Here is an 18,083-nt window from a genome sequence, read left to right on the forward strand (position 1 = left end):
ATTCGTGTACTCGAGGCAAGAATAAAGAATTGAAAAAATAATCTAATGCTGACAAAAGCTTATTTTTGTCTCACTGATTCAAAATCATTATTATTCACTTAAGAGGCCAGTTGTTAGAAAATAGATCCCTTTTTGTGGGTGCAGTGTAAACCTAGCTCCTGGAAGCATTGGAGGGACCATACTAAAAATAAATGGTGTTTGCAACAGCTGTAGATGTACTAATTTTTAATGTGAAGATTCATCACACTATGTTTTTGCTTCAGGTAAATGTCATCTGAATAAGATTCTGCTGTAATAAAGTTATAAAGTACATTTATAAAGGTCAGCTGAGTCAGTTGTTCTATATGATCAGTTAAACTATAGCTCAGTGATCACAACAGGCTGCACTATAATTGTTTTGAGTAAAGTTGTCATCTTGATGTAGGCCACCAGAAACATATATTTTGTAAAATTGTACAGGATTTTCTCCTTTTAAGTAGAAGAGTGCATGGAACTTAATAGACCAGATGAGCTCTTTCATTCACTTGTGTGTACGTGTGTGGGTATGAGTAATTTGTGGAAAGATAACTGTGATTAAGTATTTATAATCAGATTATTTGACATTTTATTATTAAGATTATTTATATTTTAACTACCCAAATTGTTCCTAAAAGCTATTTAAATTTAAAGAGAATTCGAAAAATGGTTTTCAGAACCGGCAAACTTTATTTTTAAGACCATCTCCATGATGTCGATCTAGTGGCTTTTTTGCCACATTACTGTTTTTTTATTCTTAAAATGTTGTCTAGGAAACTGTTAGCACAGTGTTAATTTAGCTATTTAGCATTCACCCTACACTTAATCCCACACAGCATTGAAGACCATGCACTAGGTTGAGATGCCAAATCAATTGAGGATGTACCACACAGAGGCTAGAAGTTAGGGAGGAAGGAGAAAGAATTTGAATTTATATAGTGCATTATCAAACTTCAGGATGTCTTGAAGTGCTTTGCAACTAGTAAATACTTCTGTTTTAAGAAATGCATCACTGTTATGTAGATAAATGTGGCCGTCAGTGTGCACACAGCAAGATCTCTCAAATTAAATGGATAAATGACCATATAATATCTATTTGCTAGTGTTGGTTGATGGAGGAATGTTGGCTACAACACTGAGAAAACTCCCTGCTGTTCTTTGAAGTAATGCTGTGACACCTTTTAAGTCTACCTGGGCAGGCAGGAGTTTAGCATCTCATCCGGAAGATGGCAATGCAGCACTTCCCTCAAAATGTCACTGAATTTTAAACCTGGAATATTTGCTCAAGTTCATAAGAGTTGAATGCATAGCCCTTTGACTCAGGCAAGTGTTTTATCAACTGATCTAAGCTGATACCTGCTTCTCTTTACTTCATTCCAGTGGAAATGCACCCAGAAAACTAAGCTGTTTTGATACATACTTTAAAGCTCCAGTACGTGGTTGTTGCTTATTATGTACTCTTTTGGTTCCCTACAGCTTTAAGCAATATATTTTGTTACAGAAAATTGCTGCATTCTAATCGTCCTGAATTTAGTGATATTTTATCCCAGGGTTATCTGTCAGATTGAATATGACTATTCAGCACACTGATCAATTTATTTCTTGTAAATCTGACGCTTCCAGGCATTGTATTTGATCTATAATCAGACTGCTTAAATGTTGCTGATGAGAAAGTCAGTATTTTTTTTCTCAACACCATAACTGTCAAGTTGTATTATGCCATTACATATTCACTAGAATTGATAAAGTCAGCAGGACATCTCGTTCAAAAGCCTTTAATCGCCACCTCTTTTCAATTCAAATCCATTGTGGAGGTCGACCAGTGTTCACAAATCACTTTAAATGGGAAATGCTGTTCCTTGTGCAGGCCTGCTAAATGAGAAGTAGTATGCAGAGTTACTTAAAACAGTAATAAATGCCAAAAAGTTGTTTTAATTGGATTGAAAAATAGGCGCCAAATGCATTTTTCAGCAGAAATAGAAGTTTCTAAACCATTTAGTAACTATATAGCAGATGGGATGATGTGTTTTAAAGCCCCATGCTTTGCTGTGTGGCACAAATTAACATTTCTCATTTTCAGAATGATGCTGAATTGCTTTTTATGCCTAATATAGAAGCTGTTATATATTTGCTGTATGGGAGGATTGGGTGTTGGTAAGATTAGACCACATGCAGTTGCAGTTCCAATTCATTGGATATTCGTTGACCTTTTGAAATAGACAAATATACCCATTTTTAAATTTTGCAATCAATTTTTAAAAAAAGATTTTGGTGATCTGTTCTGTATTTCTGGCAGCCCAAATAGAGGCAACAGTGGTTTAGCTTATGCAAATTACTTGATGTTGATGGACAGATCTCAGTGAAGGAGATCTATAGTTTATGGAAAAGTGGAACATTTTAGAATCCAGCCTGCTTTGTAAAGCACCATGTGCAACAGATGGATAGAACAGGATGTAATTTGTCCGGCAAGCTGCCTTAACAAACTTGGCCATGTCCAGAGCTTGCTTCCTCTGTATAGTGATGGACAGTTTGATACTGTGAAGGTAAAAAGTTTATATATAAGTTTATAGCCTGGCTTGGGATACAAGTACTGCACATTTTCTCTGTAATTTGATCTTTAGCTGATCAGATATATTGTTCTGTTGCTGTTTCAGTCTGAGATGATTGCATACACTGACTTTCCAATCTTGGGCTTTTTTTTGGGAAGCACCTCCACGTACAAAAGGGCGAATCCGGGTTGCTCCTCTAATGACTAGTCAATAATTGCATAAATGGGTTGCCTGGTAAGGGAAAGAATAAGAGATTGTTTTACAATAGAATCATATAAATTTAAACACAAAAAGAAAGAACTTGCATTTATATAGTGCCTTATGTCCTCAGATGTTCCAAAGCGCTTCACAGCCTTTGAATTACTTGGTGTAATCATTGCTACATAGGCAGATGTGGCCACCACCTTCTATACAAACATGCTCCTGCAAACAACAAATGAGATAAATGATTAAATATGTCTGTACTTTGAGACGTTGATTGAGGGAGGAATGTTGGCCTACTTCACTGAACAGGGCCACGGAATCTTTTGCATATATCTGAACAGGTGACGCGGACACAGTTTAACACCATCCAAAAGACACCTCCACCACTGTAGTAATTCTTTAGTACTGCATTGGACAATTTCTGGAGAGGATCTTGAGCTAGTAGTGTTCTGACTCAGATGAGAGTACTTAAAATAAAACAAACTGACACTTGGGCTTTTCAGCAATCCTTCTTTTGCCAGTGCTAGCCCAGCATCAGAGCTGTTTTAATCCTGGCGTGCATTTTCCTTTTCAAGTGCTCAATTTGCTCTTGAATTCTGTAATTGACCTAAGCTTTAATAGCCATTTGAGTAATATATTCCATATTTTATTGATCTTTTGTTGCCCCCAAAAATCCTCCTAACACACTTTTATGCTTCCAATACTAATCCTAGATTTTATACCTGAAAGGACCAGTTTGTCATCAGTGAAGCATGTTCCCACCTACCTGCAGTCTGATTTTATTTTCAAGATAGCATATGGTATGGTAACCAACACAACAGGTTTGCTACTGCATCTACTTCTATAACTGACTGGACAGTAAATAGAAGGACTGTGACTAATTTAATTTGGAGGTCAATTTCCAAAACAAATTGAAAAAATAGCCGGTTACAAAAATTTGAAAATGCATTATTGTTACATCAGCAGGGGAGCAGAGGGATGGAGAATAAATTGTGTTGTTGTCCATCTGTCTTCAAACCATCCAGGCTGTGTGCCAATCCTCTTTAAAGATATTTGTGAAGTCAACTACAAACAGTTGTAACTAATAATTTGCTTGAATGTTTTCACACTTGTGTTATGTTGAGTTTTACAATATGTGATTTTTCAATGCTTTTAATGCTTAAACAGGTTCTGGATCTTTGGCAGCAATGGCAGTATTTGAAGATCGTTACAAGCAGGACATGGAGGTGAGAATGTGACCGTTGTAAATAATGGCTGGCGAGCTGGTATTCTTATAGCTGCTTAATAATACAGAAGGAAAGAAGAATCTGCATACAATTCTCTTTTTCCCAAATTCTGTTCCCAGAAGGATGGAAGTAGAAAGTTTGAAAATAAACTTTAAATACAACTTATAAAGGGGACAGATCAGTCTGGTTTTAATGCATGCCATTAAGTATGAGGGTGAATACAGTATTAGATTTTTTAAAACTTTATATCCCCACTTAGGTGCGGTGCAGTGGTTAGCACCACAGCCTCACAGCTCCAGCGACCCGGGTTCGGTTCTGGGTACTGCCTGTGTGGAGTTTGCAAGTTCTCCCTGTGGCCGCGTGGGTTTCCTCCGGGTGCTCCGGTTTCCTCCCACGTGCCAAAGACTTGCAGCTTGATAGGTAAATTGGCCATCGTAAATTGCCCCTAGTATAGGTAGGTGGTAGGAGAATTGAGGGAAGGTAGGGATGTGAGAGGGAAATGGGATTAATGTAGGATTAGTATAAATGGGTGGTTGATGGTCGGCACAGACTCGGTGGGCTGAAGGGTCTGTTTCGGTGCTGTATCTCTCTATGACTCTATGACACCTCACCTCCGAAGAAATTATTTGCCTGGATGTGAATGAATGTTTTGAGTCTAGTGTGCACTGTATAATTCTAGGTATGATACTGATAGAGCTAGCCAAAATGTACACTATGAATGCTGAAGACTTGAAAGAGTAAAGTTTGTTATTGAGAAATTCCAGATTTTAACAAAACATTACCATTATTCAAGAAGGGTAGCAAGGGAAACTATTGGAAATAAATTCTGAGGGACAGGATTAATCTCCACTTGGAGAGGCAGGGATTAATCAGGAATAGTCAGCATGGCTTTGTCAGGAGGAGATCGTGTCGAACTAACTTGATTGAATTTTTCGAGGAGGTGACTAGATATGTAGATGAGGGTAAAGCAGTTGATGTAGTCTACATGAACTTCAGTAAGGCTTTTGACAAGGTCCTGCATGGGAGATTAGTTAAGAAGGTAAGAGCCCATGGGATCCAGGGCAATTTGGCAAATTGGATCCAAAAGTGGCTTAGTGGCAGGAAGTGGAGGGTTGTTTCTGCGATTGGAAGCCTGTGACCATTGATGTACTGCAGGGATCGGTGATGGGACCCTTGCTGTTTGTAGTGTACATTAATGATTTAGAAGTGAATATAGGAGTTATGATCAGTAAGTTTACGGATTACACGAAAATTAGTGGGGTTGTAAATTGTGAGGAAGAAAGCCTTAGATTACATAACGATATAGATGGATGGAGCAATGGCAAATGGAATTTAATCCTGAGAAGCGTGAGGTGATGCATTTTTGGAGGACTAACAAGGTAAGGGAATATACAATGGATGGTAGGACACTAGGAAGTACAGAGGGTCAGAGGGACCTTGGTGTATTTGTCCATGGATCACTGAAGGCAGCAGCACAGGTAGATAAGGTGGTTAGGAAGGCATGTGGGATACCTGCCTTTATTAGCTGAGGCATAGAATATAAGAGCAGGGAGGTTATGATGGAGCTGTATAAAACGCTAGTTAGGCCACAGCTGGAGTACTGTGTACAGTTCTGGGCACCACACTATAGGAAGGATGTGATTGCACTGGAGAGGGTGCAGAGGAGATTCACCAGGTTGTTGCCTGGGCTGGAGCGTTTCAGCTATGAAGAGAGACTAAAAAGGCTAGGGTTGTTTTCCTTGGAAGGGGGGGGAACATGATTGAGGTATACAAAATTATGAGGGGCATTGATAGATTAAATAGGAACTTTTTCCCTTTGCGGAAGGGTCAGTATCCAAGGGGCATAGATTTAAGGTAAGGTGCAGGAGGTTTAGAGGGGATTTGAGGAAAGTTTTTCTCACCCAGAGGGTGGCTGGAATCTGGAACGCATTGCCTGAAGAGATGGTAGAAGCGGGAACCCTCACAACATTTAAGAAGTATTTAGATGAGCACTTGAAATACAATAGCATACAAGGCTACAGGCCAAGTGCTAGAAAATGGGATTAGAATAGGTAGGTGCTTGATGGCCGGCACAGACATGATGGGCCAAAGGGCCTGTTTTTGTGCTGTATGACTCTATGAAACTTTAAGAAAAATCAAGATAAGTTTTGAGGGATGTTAAAATTACTTATAATTCTACAAGAAAGGAAGGTAGACAAGGACCACAATCAAGTTCGAATAATTATTTTAAAAGTTCTACAAGGAATCGTATAATAAAAATGCAAGTTTCTGAAAGGAATGAGGAATTCTTCTGGTTCTTAAAGTATGTTTGAGATTATGAAAGGATCATGTTCATGGAAGAAAATAAAAAGAAATGGAATATGATCCATGTCTTCAAAGTGCTGACAGATACAGGCAGGATGAATGTAATACTGTTGAACTTAAACTCAGATTCCAGCGTTGGAGGACATAAGTGCAAAATTGGCAAATCTCAAGTGAGGCTAGAGGATATGTTCTTTTCCTTACAAAGTAGTAAATGCATGAAATAGTTCTGTCAATGGTAGACTTCTTTGTTGTTTCCTCATGAGGTAGAGTACAATGAAATAATTTTCCCCTGTTTGTTTCCTTGTTTTAAATTGGACAAAATATGCTTCCAGAAATATTAACGTAAAGGAGAAACAATAGGCAACCCTCAAAACGTGTTTATACCACAGACAAGGCCTGAAAGTGATCAAAGTATGTGAGTGCACAGTTTTGAAGCTCCAAAATGGGTAACTGCAATTGGGGAAATGAGTCCAGCGGGGAGACAGTAACATTTGGGGTACTGCTGTACTTGAGAAGAAAAAGGAGCCATGGAAAAGGACAAAAATATGTGCCTTTCATAAGGATTAATGCATCTTGAAATTAGCTGTTGATTTAATGTTGAAGAACATGAACATTTTCATTAGACACGATGATTTTGCAACAAATGGGATTCTTAGAAGACTGGATGGAGGATAACTGGAGATTGACCTGAAAGAAATTAGTGATGAAATGATCCAGAGTGTCTGATCCAAATCCTGAGACCAAATGCCTTTCTTTTAAGTTTTAATTTTTTGTTTTTTTAAACAAACCATTTTTTTTCACAATTTCTCTTAATTTTTTTTAAATTTAGAGAGATACAGCACTGAAACAGGCCCTTCGGCCCACCGAGTCTGTGCCGACCAAAAACCACCCTACTAACCTTGCAGTAATCCCATATTCCCTACCACCTACCGACACTAGGGGCAATTTACAATGGCTAATTTACCTATCAACCTGCAAGTCTTTGGCTGTGGGAGGAAACCGGAGCACCCGGCGAAAACCCACGCGGTCACAGGGAGAACTTGCAAACTCCGCACAGGCAGTACCCAGAATTGAACCCGGGTCCCTGGAGCTGTGAGGCTGCGGTGCTAACCACTGCGCCACTGTGCCGCCTAATAAATTCAGCAAATTTGAGTGGAGAAAAATTATTCTCCAAATCCTGCTATCTCAGTAAAACAATAGAAATGACAAAGATTCCTCTAGAGTTTCCATCTTATAACCTGGCCTTTTGAAAAGGCCAGCCTAACAAAAACAGCATTGCAGAAAGCTGCTACATTAAACGTCTTTAAAGCTAAGTGGAAAATGGTTGTTGGTAGCAAGACTGTGACTGTTGACCCAAGTGACATATGTCGTGTTTAAAGGAATTACCTTCCTCGGTGCTTTTTCCCTGTTGGATAGTGAACTATTCAATTGTAACATGGAGGTTGAATGGGATAGACAATGTTATAGTAGCTCTGTGTTAGTATTGCTGAGAACAAAAGAAAGCAGGTGACAAGTTTGAGTCAGCAGATTTCATCTGAAATACAGATTTGCTGCATTTTTTTCAAAAGCAAGAAATTTGGAGTGCACCATGAACCAGCTGCAAAGTGCATAATGTACCAGCCTACACATAAGTGCATAATGTTGTACCAGCTTCACATACATCAGAACAGCTTTTATATTTTTACCAGTGAGTTGGAGATATTTTTAAAACTGAAGCAAATTAAACATTCAATATAGCATCGTACCGTACAGTAAAAGAAGGGAACATCATGGAGGAATTTTAATTCCATAAACGGATGGGCTTGGGTTGGGTGGGAGATTAAAGCATTAAAAATAAGAATCATGACCCCAACCTGCCCACTTCTAGTTTTAATGAAGTGGGGGGCAGGGGGGAGAGTTGGTGGGTTGTGACTAGCCACCACCCAGGAAGCAGGTTGGCAGTTTATATATAATGAGGCTGCATGCTTCGTATTCATCCACCATTTTCAATTGAATTCTGCCCAGCTGGTTTACAGAGTCATGGATAATGCAGCAGCTAAAGGAAGACGATGGGTGGAATTTTATGGGCTGTGCAAAAGCGGATTTGGTGGCGGGCAGGGTGATTTAATTAGGTGGGAGCTGTTTCTTTGGATTCCTGATGGCGGGATATTTGGAGAAACGAAGTCAGTAGCGTGTTGGCGTTCTGGGGTTCCCCAGCACAGTGGCAGATTGCAGCCTTGCATTCATTTACATGCCATGAATACTCCTTTTCCAATGCATAGTTGCAATTCACTCCTACCTGTCAGATTAAGTGAACGGTGAGTGCTATTCCTGTGCCACCCAGTTCACGATTGTTTCACCATGGCGTGCAGCAGTTGGATTTGTGCAGTTGAGTCTCGGGTCTGTGCTTTTCTCTCTTTAACTCATCCAGGTTCCTCGTCCACCTCTCACTTAGACTCTGCTGCATGGAGCCCATGGCAACAATGATGGAGTATAGGTCCGATCGCATATGGCTCGCGTGCTCAACCAGACTCGTCACAGAGCTCGCTAAACTCTCGATTGAGGAAGGCATGGGCTCAAATGCCTGGGATACAGCAGAATTCGTGGCCTGCATGGACTCTTCCGTTGTGCATGCAAAACCACGCACAGTCTCGGGCATCTCCAACATGTTTTCCATGTGGCTTTGCTGCCCATCTAGCAGTCTTCTTGTAGCAACAAGCAGAGGATCATGAGTGTGGGGCTGAGCAGGGGCCTGGACCCCAGCAGTTTTCCGATTGTCAGGGGACCAGACTGGCACATACTCCCTCAGCTGCTGAGATGTGTCTGTGTCGTGCCCACCAGATTGTTACCCTGATTCTTATCTTAAACCCCCTGTGGACCATGTGGATGTATCTGCGCTGGCAGAAGTGGAAGAAGAGGCAGGTGACGGTGCACCCTCTGGGGTACTGGCCGCCTCTTCCTCCCCCGCGGAGGAGTCTTGGGCCTTGCGGCTTCCAGACACTTGAGAATCACAACCATTGTGGACCTGCATTGACATTACTCATTCAGGACTGGCTTTCGCACAACACATCCAGGCACATCAAAAATAGCAATCATTTAGCGTATGTCTCCAAGGCAGCTTACACAATCCAGTGCATGCCTTGTTTGCCCTCTTTCTTAAAGAGATGGAGCCAGAGTGATAAACAATGGAGCAGCTTCACCAAGACCACTTATCCTCGCCGATCTAAGCAAGTCACTGATGCGTTTGCGACACTGTACCCAGGTTCTGCGCGTCACCCCCACGGTTCGAGACCTCCTCTGCTACCTCCATCTAGGCTGCCTTGTTCAGATGGGAGCGTCTTCCCATTCCAATTGCAGGGAAGAGGACCTCTCACTTTTCCCTGATGGCCTGGAGGAGAACCTGCAGGGAGGTATCACTGAACTGTGGGGCGGGGTGCTGCCTGCTGGCTGACATATTCTGTGTGGCTACAGCGATAAAGTACATGATGTGAATGAAGTTGGTGATGCAATACAAAAATTAAGGGAGGTAAAAACATTTTGGATTGATTTCAAGCTTGATTTCAACGACTCGTTCGATCCTTCAGACCTCCGATCTTAGACCAGCCACGCCCCCAGGACTACTTGTGTGCCGAACTGCGTAAGTGGCATGCGATAGACAGAGCTAAGCAATCCCATAACCAACTGATCATATCTAAGTTCTGCAGTCCTGCCACATCCAGCCATGAATGGTGGTGGATAATTAAACAACTAACTGGAGGAGGTGGCTCCACAAATATCCCCATCTTCAATGATGGGGGAGCCCAGCACATCAGTGCGAAAGATAAGACTGAAGCATTTGCAACAATCTTCAGTCCCCAGCATCATAGATGCCAGTTCAATTCACTCCGCGTGATAGCAAGAAACGACTGAAGGCACTGGATACTGCAAAGGCTATGGGCTCTGACAATATTCCGGCAATAGTACTGAAGACCTGTGCTCCAGAACTTGCCACACCCCTAGCCAAGCTGTTCTAGTGCAGCTACAACACTGGCATCTACCCTGCAATGTGGAAAATTGCCCTGGTATGTCCTGTACACAAAAAGCAGGACAAATCCAACCTGGCCAATTACCGCCCCATCAGTCTATTCTCAATCATCAGTAAAGTGATGGAAGGTATCATCAACAGTGCCACAAAGCACTTGCTTAGCAATGACCTGCTTAGTGATGCTCAGTTTGGGTTCCGCCAGGGCCACTCAGGTCCTGACCTCATTACAGCCTTGGTACAAACATGGACAAAAGAGCTGACCTCAAGAGATGAGGTGAGAGTGACTGCCCTTGACACAAAGGCAGCATTTGGCCGAGTATGGCATCAAGGAGCCCTAGCAAAGCTGAAGTCATTGGGAATCGGGGAAAACTTTCCGCTGGTTGGAGTCATACCTAGTGCAAAGGAAAATGGTTGTGGTTGTTGGAGGTCAGTCATCTCAGCTCCAGGACATCACTGCAGGAATTCCTCAGGGTAGTGTCCTAGGTCCAACCATCTTCAGCTGTTTCATCAATGACCTTCCTTCAGTCATAAGGTCAGAAGTGGGGATGTTCGCTGATGATTGCACAATGTTCGGCACCATTCGCAACTCCTCAGATACTGAAGCAGTCCATGTAGAAATGCAGCAAGACTTGGACAATATCCAGGCTTGGGCTGATAAGTGGCAAGTAACATTCACACCACACAACTGCCAGGCAATGACCGTCTCCTGCAAGACAGAATCTAACCATCTCCCCTTGACATTCAATGGCATTACCATCGCTGAATCCCCCACTATCAAAATCCTAGGGGCTACCATTGACCAGAAACTGAACTGGAGTAGCCATATAAATACCGTAGCTACAAGAGCAGGTCAGAGGCTAGGAATCCTGTGGCGAGTAACTCACTACCTGACTCCCCAAAGCCTGCCCGTCATCTTCAAGGCAGAAGTCAGGAGTGTGATGGAATACTCTCCACTTGCCTGGATGGATGCAACTCCAACAACACTCAAGAAGCTCGACAAGATCCAGGACAAAGCAGCCCGCTTGATTGGCACCCACATCCACAATCATTCACTCCCTCCACCACCGACGCACAGTGGCAGCAGTGTGTACCATCTGCAAGATGCACTGCAGCAACGCATCAAGGCTCCTCAGACAGCACCTTCCAAACCCACGACCTCTACCAGCTAGAAGGGCAAGGCAGCAAGTGCATGGGAACACCACCACCTGCAAGTTCCCCTCCAAGTTACACACCATCCTGACTTGGAACTATATTGCTGTTTCTTCACTGTTGCTGGCTCAAAATCCTGGAACTCCCTTCATAGTTCCACTGTAGGTGCACCTACCTCACATGGACTGTAGCGGTTCAAGAAGGCAGCTCACCACCGCCTTCTCAAGGGCAATTAGTGATGGGCAATAAATGCTGGCCAAGCCAGTGACGTCCGCATTCCATGAATTAATAAAAAAAAGATAGCCTTGGTTTACAGATGAAAGTGAATTAGGACAGGTAATAACTTATTGCAGTATGTAGAGTTGGCTATTAAATGTAAGGACATTGAAATATATGTGTGCTGTTTTTTGTGGAGAGCAAGTACCAGTAAACAATTTTTTACAGCTGCTCGTGTCAGTTAACAGTTACGAATTAGTTATTTTGGTTAAGGAAAGGATTGAAGATGATAAGCATGCATATAGATATAGATTGTCAAATGTGCTGCGGGACATTTTGTCCAGTCCTCTAGGAATCATGAAAGTGTTGTCTGTGATGTACAAGGGCATAGGGTTGAGTGATACGGTTTTAATGCTACAGCAGTATCTTGGAGTTTTTGCTTGATTTGTTTTCAGGTCGGGGAAAAGATGTGTAATTTCTTAGAAATTGGAATTTTGCTCACTCAGGAGATTAAAATGAGTTCTGTGATTGTGAAATTTGTATATGGTTTTTTTTTTGAAGGAGTGGGCTAAATGGCCTTTTCTCGTATGTTCTCTTAGTTTATAAATCTTAATCTTTAGATTACTGGTATTTTCCATTTATATGCCACTCCCTGCTGTACCATTTTAATATAACCCATAATGTTACTAAATCATATATAATTTAATAGGTTGCATTGTAATGAGACATCAAAATAAAGGTCTTGAACTGAATTTTTTGTTTAATGCATGTTATTTGCCCTGTTTTTCAAACTATGGTCACAATTTAGTTGTAGGTTTTGTAATAGTTATATATTATCCACTTTGAAGTACCAATGCAATTATTTTGACCACAGTCAGTAATTTGGGAGAATTATTTTTAAACGTTTTTCGGCAGGCACCTATGCTACATAGCCAGCACATTACTAAGCATTGTTTGAAATAAAATTATTTGCAAACTGAGCTGTAACAATTTGTAGAGTAATTGCAACCAATGTATTTGAAGATTTACTCTTATTTTGTTCCTGACACATCAACATGATATTGTCTGAGATTGACATTTTGAAATTATCAATTTCTCCAATTTATTGCTTTAACGCTATTTAGATTTGAATATTAATTAACAGCCATGATATTGAGTGTTCATGAAATGAATTGAATAACAATGTGTATAGGCCCCATGTCAAGTACTGTAAATAAAGCAGACTTTATAGCTGGCAATGATGAAAGCATCTACGCAGTGAAATTTGCTTGCTCAAAATATAGCAGTCCCAAGTACACTCCGCTGGTTGGAGTCATATCTAACGCAAAGGAAGATGGTTGTGGTTGTTGGAGGTCAATCATCTGAGCTGCAGGAAATCACTGCAGGAGTTCCTCAGGGTAGTGTCCTAGGCCCAAAATGAAGCTGCTTTATCAATGACCTTCCTTCAATCATAAGGTCAGAAGTGGGGATGTTCACTGATGATTGCACAATGTTCAGCACGATTTGTGACTCCAGATACTGAAGCAATCCGTGTGGAAATGAGCAAGACCTGGACAATATCCAGGCTTGGGCTGATAAGTGGCAAGTAACATTCGTGCCACACAAGTGCCAGGCAATGACCATCTCCAACAAGAGAGAATCTAACCATCTCCCCTTGACATTCAATTGCATTTCCATCGCTGAATCTCCCACTATCAACATACTAGGGGTTACCATTGACCAGAAACTGAACTAGACTAGCCATATAAATATCGTGGCTGCAAGAGCAGGTCAGAAGCTAGGAATCCTGAGGTGAGTAACTCACTTCCGGACTCCCCGAAGCCTGTCCACCATTGACGAGGCAGACGTCAGGAGTGTGATAGAATACTCTCCACTTGCCTGGATGGGTGCAGCTCCAACAACACTCAAGAAGCTCGACAACATCCAGGAAAAAGCAGCCTGCTTGGTTGGCACCCCATCCACAAACATTCACTGCCTCCACCACTGACGCACAATGACAGCAGTGTGTACCATCGACAAGATGCACTGCAGCAACACACCAAGGCTCTTTAGACAGCACCCCCCCAAACCCGCGACCTCTACCAGCTAGAAGGACAAGGGAAGAAAATTCATGGGAACACCAACACTTGCAAGTTCCCCTCCAGGCCACACACCATCCTGACTTGGAACTATATTGCCGTTCCTTCGCCTGCGCTGGGTCAAAATCCTGGAACTCCCTCCCTAACAGCACTGTGGGTGTACCTACCTCGCATGGATTGCAGCGGTTCAAGAAGGCAGCTCACCACCATCTTCTCAAGGGCAATAAGTGATGGCCTAGCCAGCGATGCCCACATCCATGAATGAATTTTTAAAAAATGTATCAACCATTCCCATGTTCAAAAGCTGTTCCTGTAGAGAAGTGCCTTATGTTGGAGCTGCAATATGCAGCACCGCACAGTAGATGGGTAAAGGTTTGAGACCCCACTCTGCTGGGTTTGCAATTATGGTCGCATAGTTTGGAGGGAAAGCAAGCAGAGATCAGGCATCTCCTCAGCAATGAAGGAATATTGCACAGGGTACTCTTGTTCAGCTCTACCAGCTAAGAGCAGCAGTGGCTTGAGAAGAAAACCTCCCACTCGGCTTCTTGGCTGTGCAAAGTGGTGGGAAGAGAAATGGTGGTGGAGAAGAGGAAAAGAAAGCATAAGTTACCAGGGAAGAAAAATCAGAAGACTGAAGAGATAAATGTAACCTGACGACAAAAAGAGACTGAGATGGGACACCATTTTCTAATTTTTGCAATTACACCACAGTATTAAAATATACCAGCTGGGAATTCTGGTGTGTCTGCTTAGTTGGCATACTAGTAACATCCGAATTCAAAATTATTTTGAGAGAGGCGAGTATTGTCGTGAATGATGCCACAGATGAGTGAGCTGTGGGTTTGTGGCTATGGTCTGCCAGGTTAGAGCTCACCTGTGGTTCAATTGGTCGCATTCTTGCCTCTGAGTCAAAAGGGTATGGGTTCAAGTCCTATTCCAGAGATATGAGTGCAAAAATCTCAGCTTAACTCTCCACTGCAGTACTTACTGGAGCATTGGACATAAAAGATCCCTTGGCAGTATTTTAAAGAACAGCAGGGAGTTAACCCAGTGTCCTGGCGAATATTATCCCTCAATCAATGTCATGAAAAACAGGTTATCTGTTCATTATTACAGTACTGTTTGTGGGAGCTTGCTGTACGCAAATTGACTGCTTCATTTCCTACATTACAACCGTGACTACAGTTGTAGAAGTACTTCATAGGATGTCCCAAAGTGCTTTACAGCCAAACGTCATGAAAGGCACTTGTTACGACAGAGGTGGGAGGAATGTACTGTCTTTTCTATTTCCACTTCTTCACAGGTCACAACATACATTTAAATGTTTACCCAGTTACCGATATGATCAATCATGTACTGTACTCTTTATCCCAGAATAAAATACACCTACCAGGTTTCTTTATTAAACAAAATTATCAGTTTATTCTAAAACAAGACACATCCAGCAATGAAGCAAAGCATTAACACACAGATTGAAATATGAAAGTTCCCTTTTTAAATACCCCACACTCACACACTCACTCACACACTCACTCACACACACACACACGCGCGCACATACATATTCTCACACTCTGGTTAAAGAGAAAGAAAAAAATAAATTTTCTCTGCAGAGCTCTTTTACAAAAAAGACAAAAAAAGTACTTTGCCCAAATACCTCTTAATTCTTGAAGAAAATGGATGAGATGCATTGTGCCCCAAAATGGCATACAGTCTAGCATCCAAGATCCAGTCGACTGGTCACAGGGATCTTTTCTGGAGCATTTCTTTTCATGCGGTGTCGAGAATTAATCTGGCAGGTTTTTCCAGCTTCTCAGGAGAAATGTAGCATCAGGGGTTTTAGCTCCAACACACTGGAACTTTGCAGGATTTCACAGAGACAGGAGGAAAGAGATGAACTGGGTGTTTCTCTCTTGGCAGGTTGATCTCCAACTGCCTTCAACAACAGTCTACACCCCAACTGAACCAAAACATCTCCAAAGCGAAACCAACTCCTGACCCTCAAAAATTGTGACATGTCAATTCTCCATAAACATCTCCCCCAAGTCACCAAGGTTTCTGTTATTTATTGAGCTTAAGGCATGTGATATCCAGTAAAGGTTTGTTTTCAAACACATCCATGGAGTTTTCTCAAATAAACCAATGTCCATGATTCTAAAATACACATCCTCAATTTTTTTTTTAGAAGAGAAACACTTTCATAACACCTCCATCCGTGGAGGAATGAAACGCCATTTGTAAATGCGTTTCATTACAAAGTATGGAAAAACAGAAGATGAAAAAATATTAAAACATATTTGCACACACATTCTCATTCACTCTTTACCTGTAGTTAATGCAGTTTTGTCTTGTACTATCTTTGCACTCATAACTCAAAGCAGATTTAAATTCTAGACAAAGCATCTACAATTATATTATGTTGCCCTGCAAAGATCATTCACATTAAGTGATAAGGTTGCAATAGTAAATTCCATCGGTGTAGTCTGGCATTCTGGTTTCTGAATTTTTCCACAAAGGCTCGGGGGTTATGATCAGTATATACCAGTGTGTCTCTGTGGTCGTGGTGGACATATACTTCAAAATGCTTAAGAGCTAGTAATAAGCCCAGGATTTCTTTTACCACTGAATATCTTTTTTGGTGTTGATTTAGCTTTTTGGAAATGTATCCCCTGGCCTTTCTATGCCCGACTCATCATTTTGTAACAGGACTGCACTGACCCCCAGGTCACTAGCATGAATTGCTACCTTGAAGGGCTTAGTGAAATTTGGGGCAACCAACACTGGGTCATTCATCAAAAATGGCTTTCAGTCTCTCAAAAGATGTTCGGCACTCCCCTGACTACACTACCTTGGTTTTCTTTTTTTTAAGCAAATCTGTCAGTGGAGCAGCTATAGTGCTAAAATTTAGTACAAACTTATAGGTAGAAACCACACATTCCCAAAAACCTCATGCTTTCCCGTATAGTCTTAGGGGTGGGGAACTCCACCAATGCTTGTACTTTTGCAGTTCTTGGCAACACTTGTCTTTGCCCTACTTTATGCCCTAGGTAGGTTACTCTCGCTTTTGCAAATTAACTTCACTTTTAGCAAGGTTTATCACTAAATCAGCTGATCGTAATTTTCTAAACAGAGCTTCTAGTTGTTTCAAGTGGTCCTTCCACGTGTCACTATATACCAGAACATCATCAAGGTAAACCACACAGTTAGGAACACAGACTACCACTTGGTTCATTAGTCTCAGAAAAGTGGCAGGGGCATTTTTTTTGGCTCGAATGGCATCACTCAGCATTGGAAAAGACCATCTGGTGTGACAAAGGCTGATATTTCTTTAGCTCAGGGTGTTAAAGGAACCTGCCAGTATCCCTTTAACAAATCTATTTTTGTAAGAAACGTGGCACTGCGCACTGTCAATAGTCTTCCAAGCGAAGAATTGGGTAGGAGTCTGCCTTTGTTACTGCATTAAACTTTCTGTAGTCTATGCAGAATCCAGTTGAACTATCTGGTTTAGGCACTAACATGACTGGGGAGCTCGAGCTGCTTTGACTGTGTTCAGTTAGGTGGTTTTCCAACATGTATTGGATTTCTGCTTTCACCTGGGACTGTTTCTCTGGACTATATTACTGACCAGGTCTTTCCAAGGATAAGGATGCTGTTTTATAGGAAAGGATTCCCCTACATCCACATCATGAATGGCTAAAGTTGTACCTCCCTGGTTTGTCCCAACAGACTCCTTTAACTCTGTATCAGCTTGCTGAGCCTCGATCAGAGAAGCCTTACTGAACATTTCCTTCAGATTATTCAAATCCCCAAAGAAAGTTTGCTATTGGACTGTTTGTGTGCCAATTTGACCTCCGACAATGGAACTTGTTTAGCCATTGCTTGGGGCACTACACATGAAGGAAAAATTCCTGGAATCTTTTCCTGCAATTGTTCTGTCTCTTTAACTTCACTTGGTCTTTCTGTGACTACTGGAGAAGCTACTACCTTCGCTTCAGCCATATCATTCCCCAGGAGTAGGTCAACTCCGTCTACAAACAAACTGTGGACAACTCCTACAGTTACCATTTCAGACATTAGGTCACATTCCAGGTGCACCTGATACAAAGGTATGGGTATATACTCTCCACCAGTACCATTCACTAAAACCTTGGCATTCAGTGCGCTCTCTGGGAAAAGAAGTGCCATTCCCCAGCAAGAGTTTTGGTGGCTCCTGTATCCCTAAGTATAAGTTTACCTGCCTCACTTGAGGAATAAGGAGTTTTTCTTTGACAAGAATTCCCTATAAACTCTCAGGCATCTTGTTCATGTCTGCCGCACTCTCAGTGGTTTTTGTACTTGG

At 41.7% G+C, this 18,083-nt stretch overlaps 1 protein-coding gene across 1 annotated transcript in view; it reads left to right on the top strand.

The window, feature by feature from the left end:
* psmb7 (proteasome 20S subunit beta 7) overlaps window positions 1-18,083 on the top strand; it is an 80,044-nt gene that overhangs the window by 37,976 nt on the left and 23,985 nt on the right. The window contains exon 6 of the mRNA XM_068012516.1: window positions 3,936-3,994. Within this exon, the coding sequence (XP_067868617.1) occupies window positions 3,936-3,994 (59 nt within the window). The remainder of the gene's footprint in view (window positions 1-3,935; window positions 3,995-18,083) is intronic.

Source organism: Heterodontus francisci, chromosome 32 (assembly GCF_036365525.1).
Source record: "Heterodontus francisci isolate sHetFra1 chromosome 32, sHetFra1.hap1, whole genome shotgun sequence".
NCBI lineage: Eukaryota > Metazoa > Chordata > Chondrichthyes > Heterodontiformes > Heterodontidae > Heterodontus > Heterodontus francisci.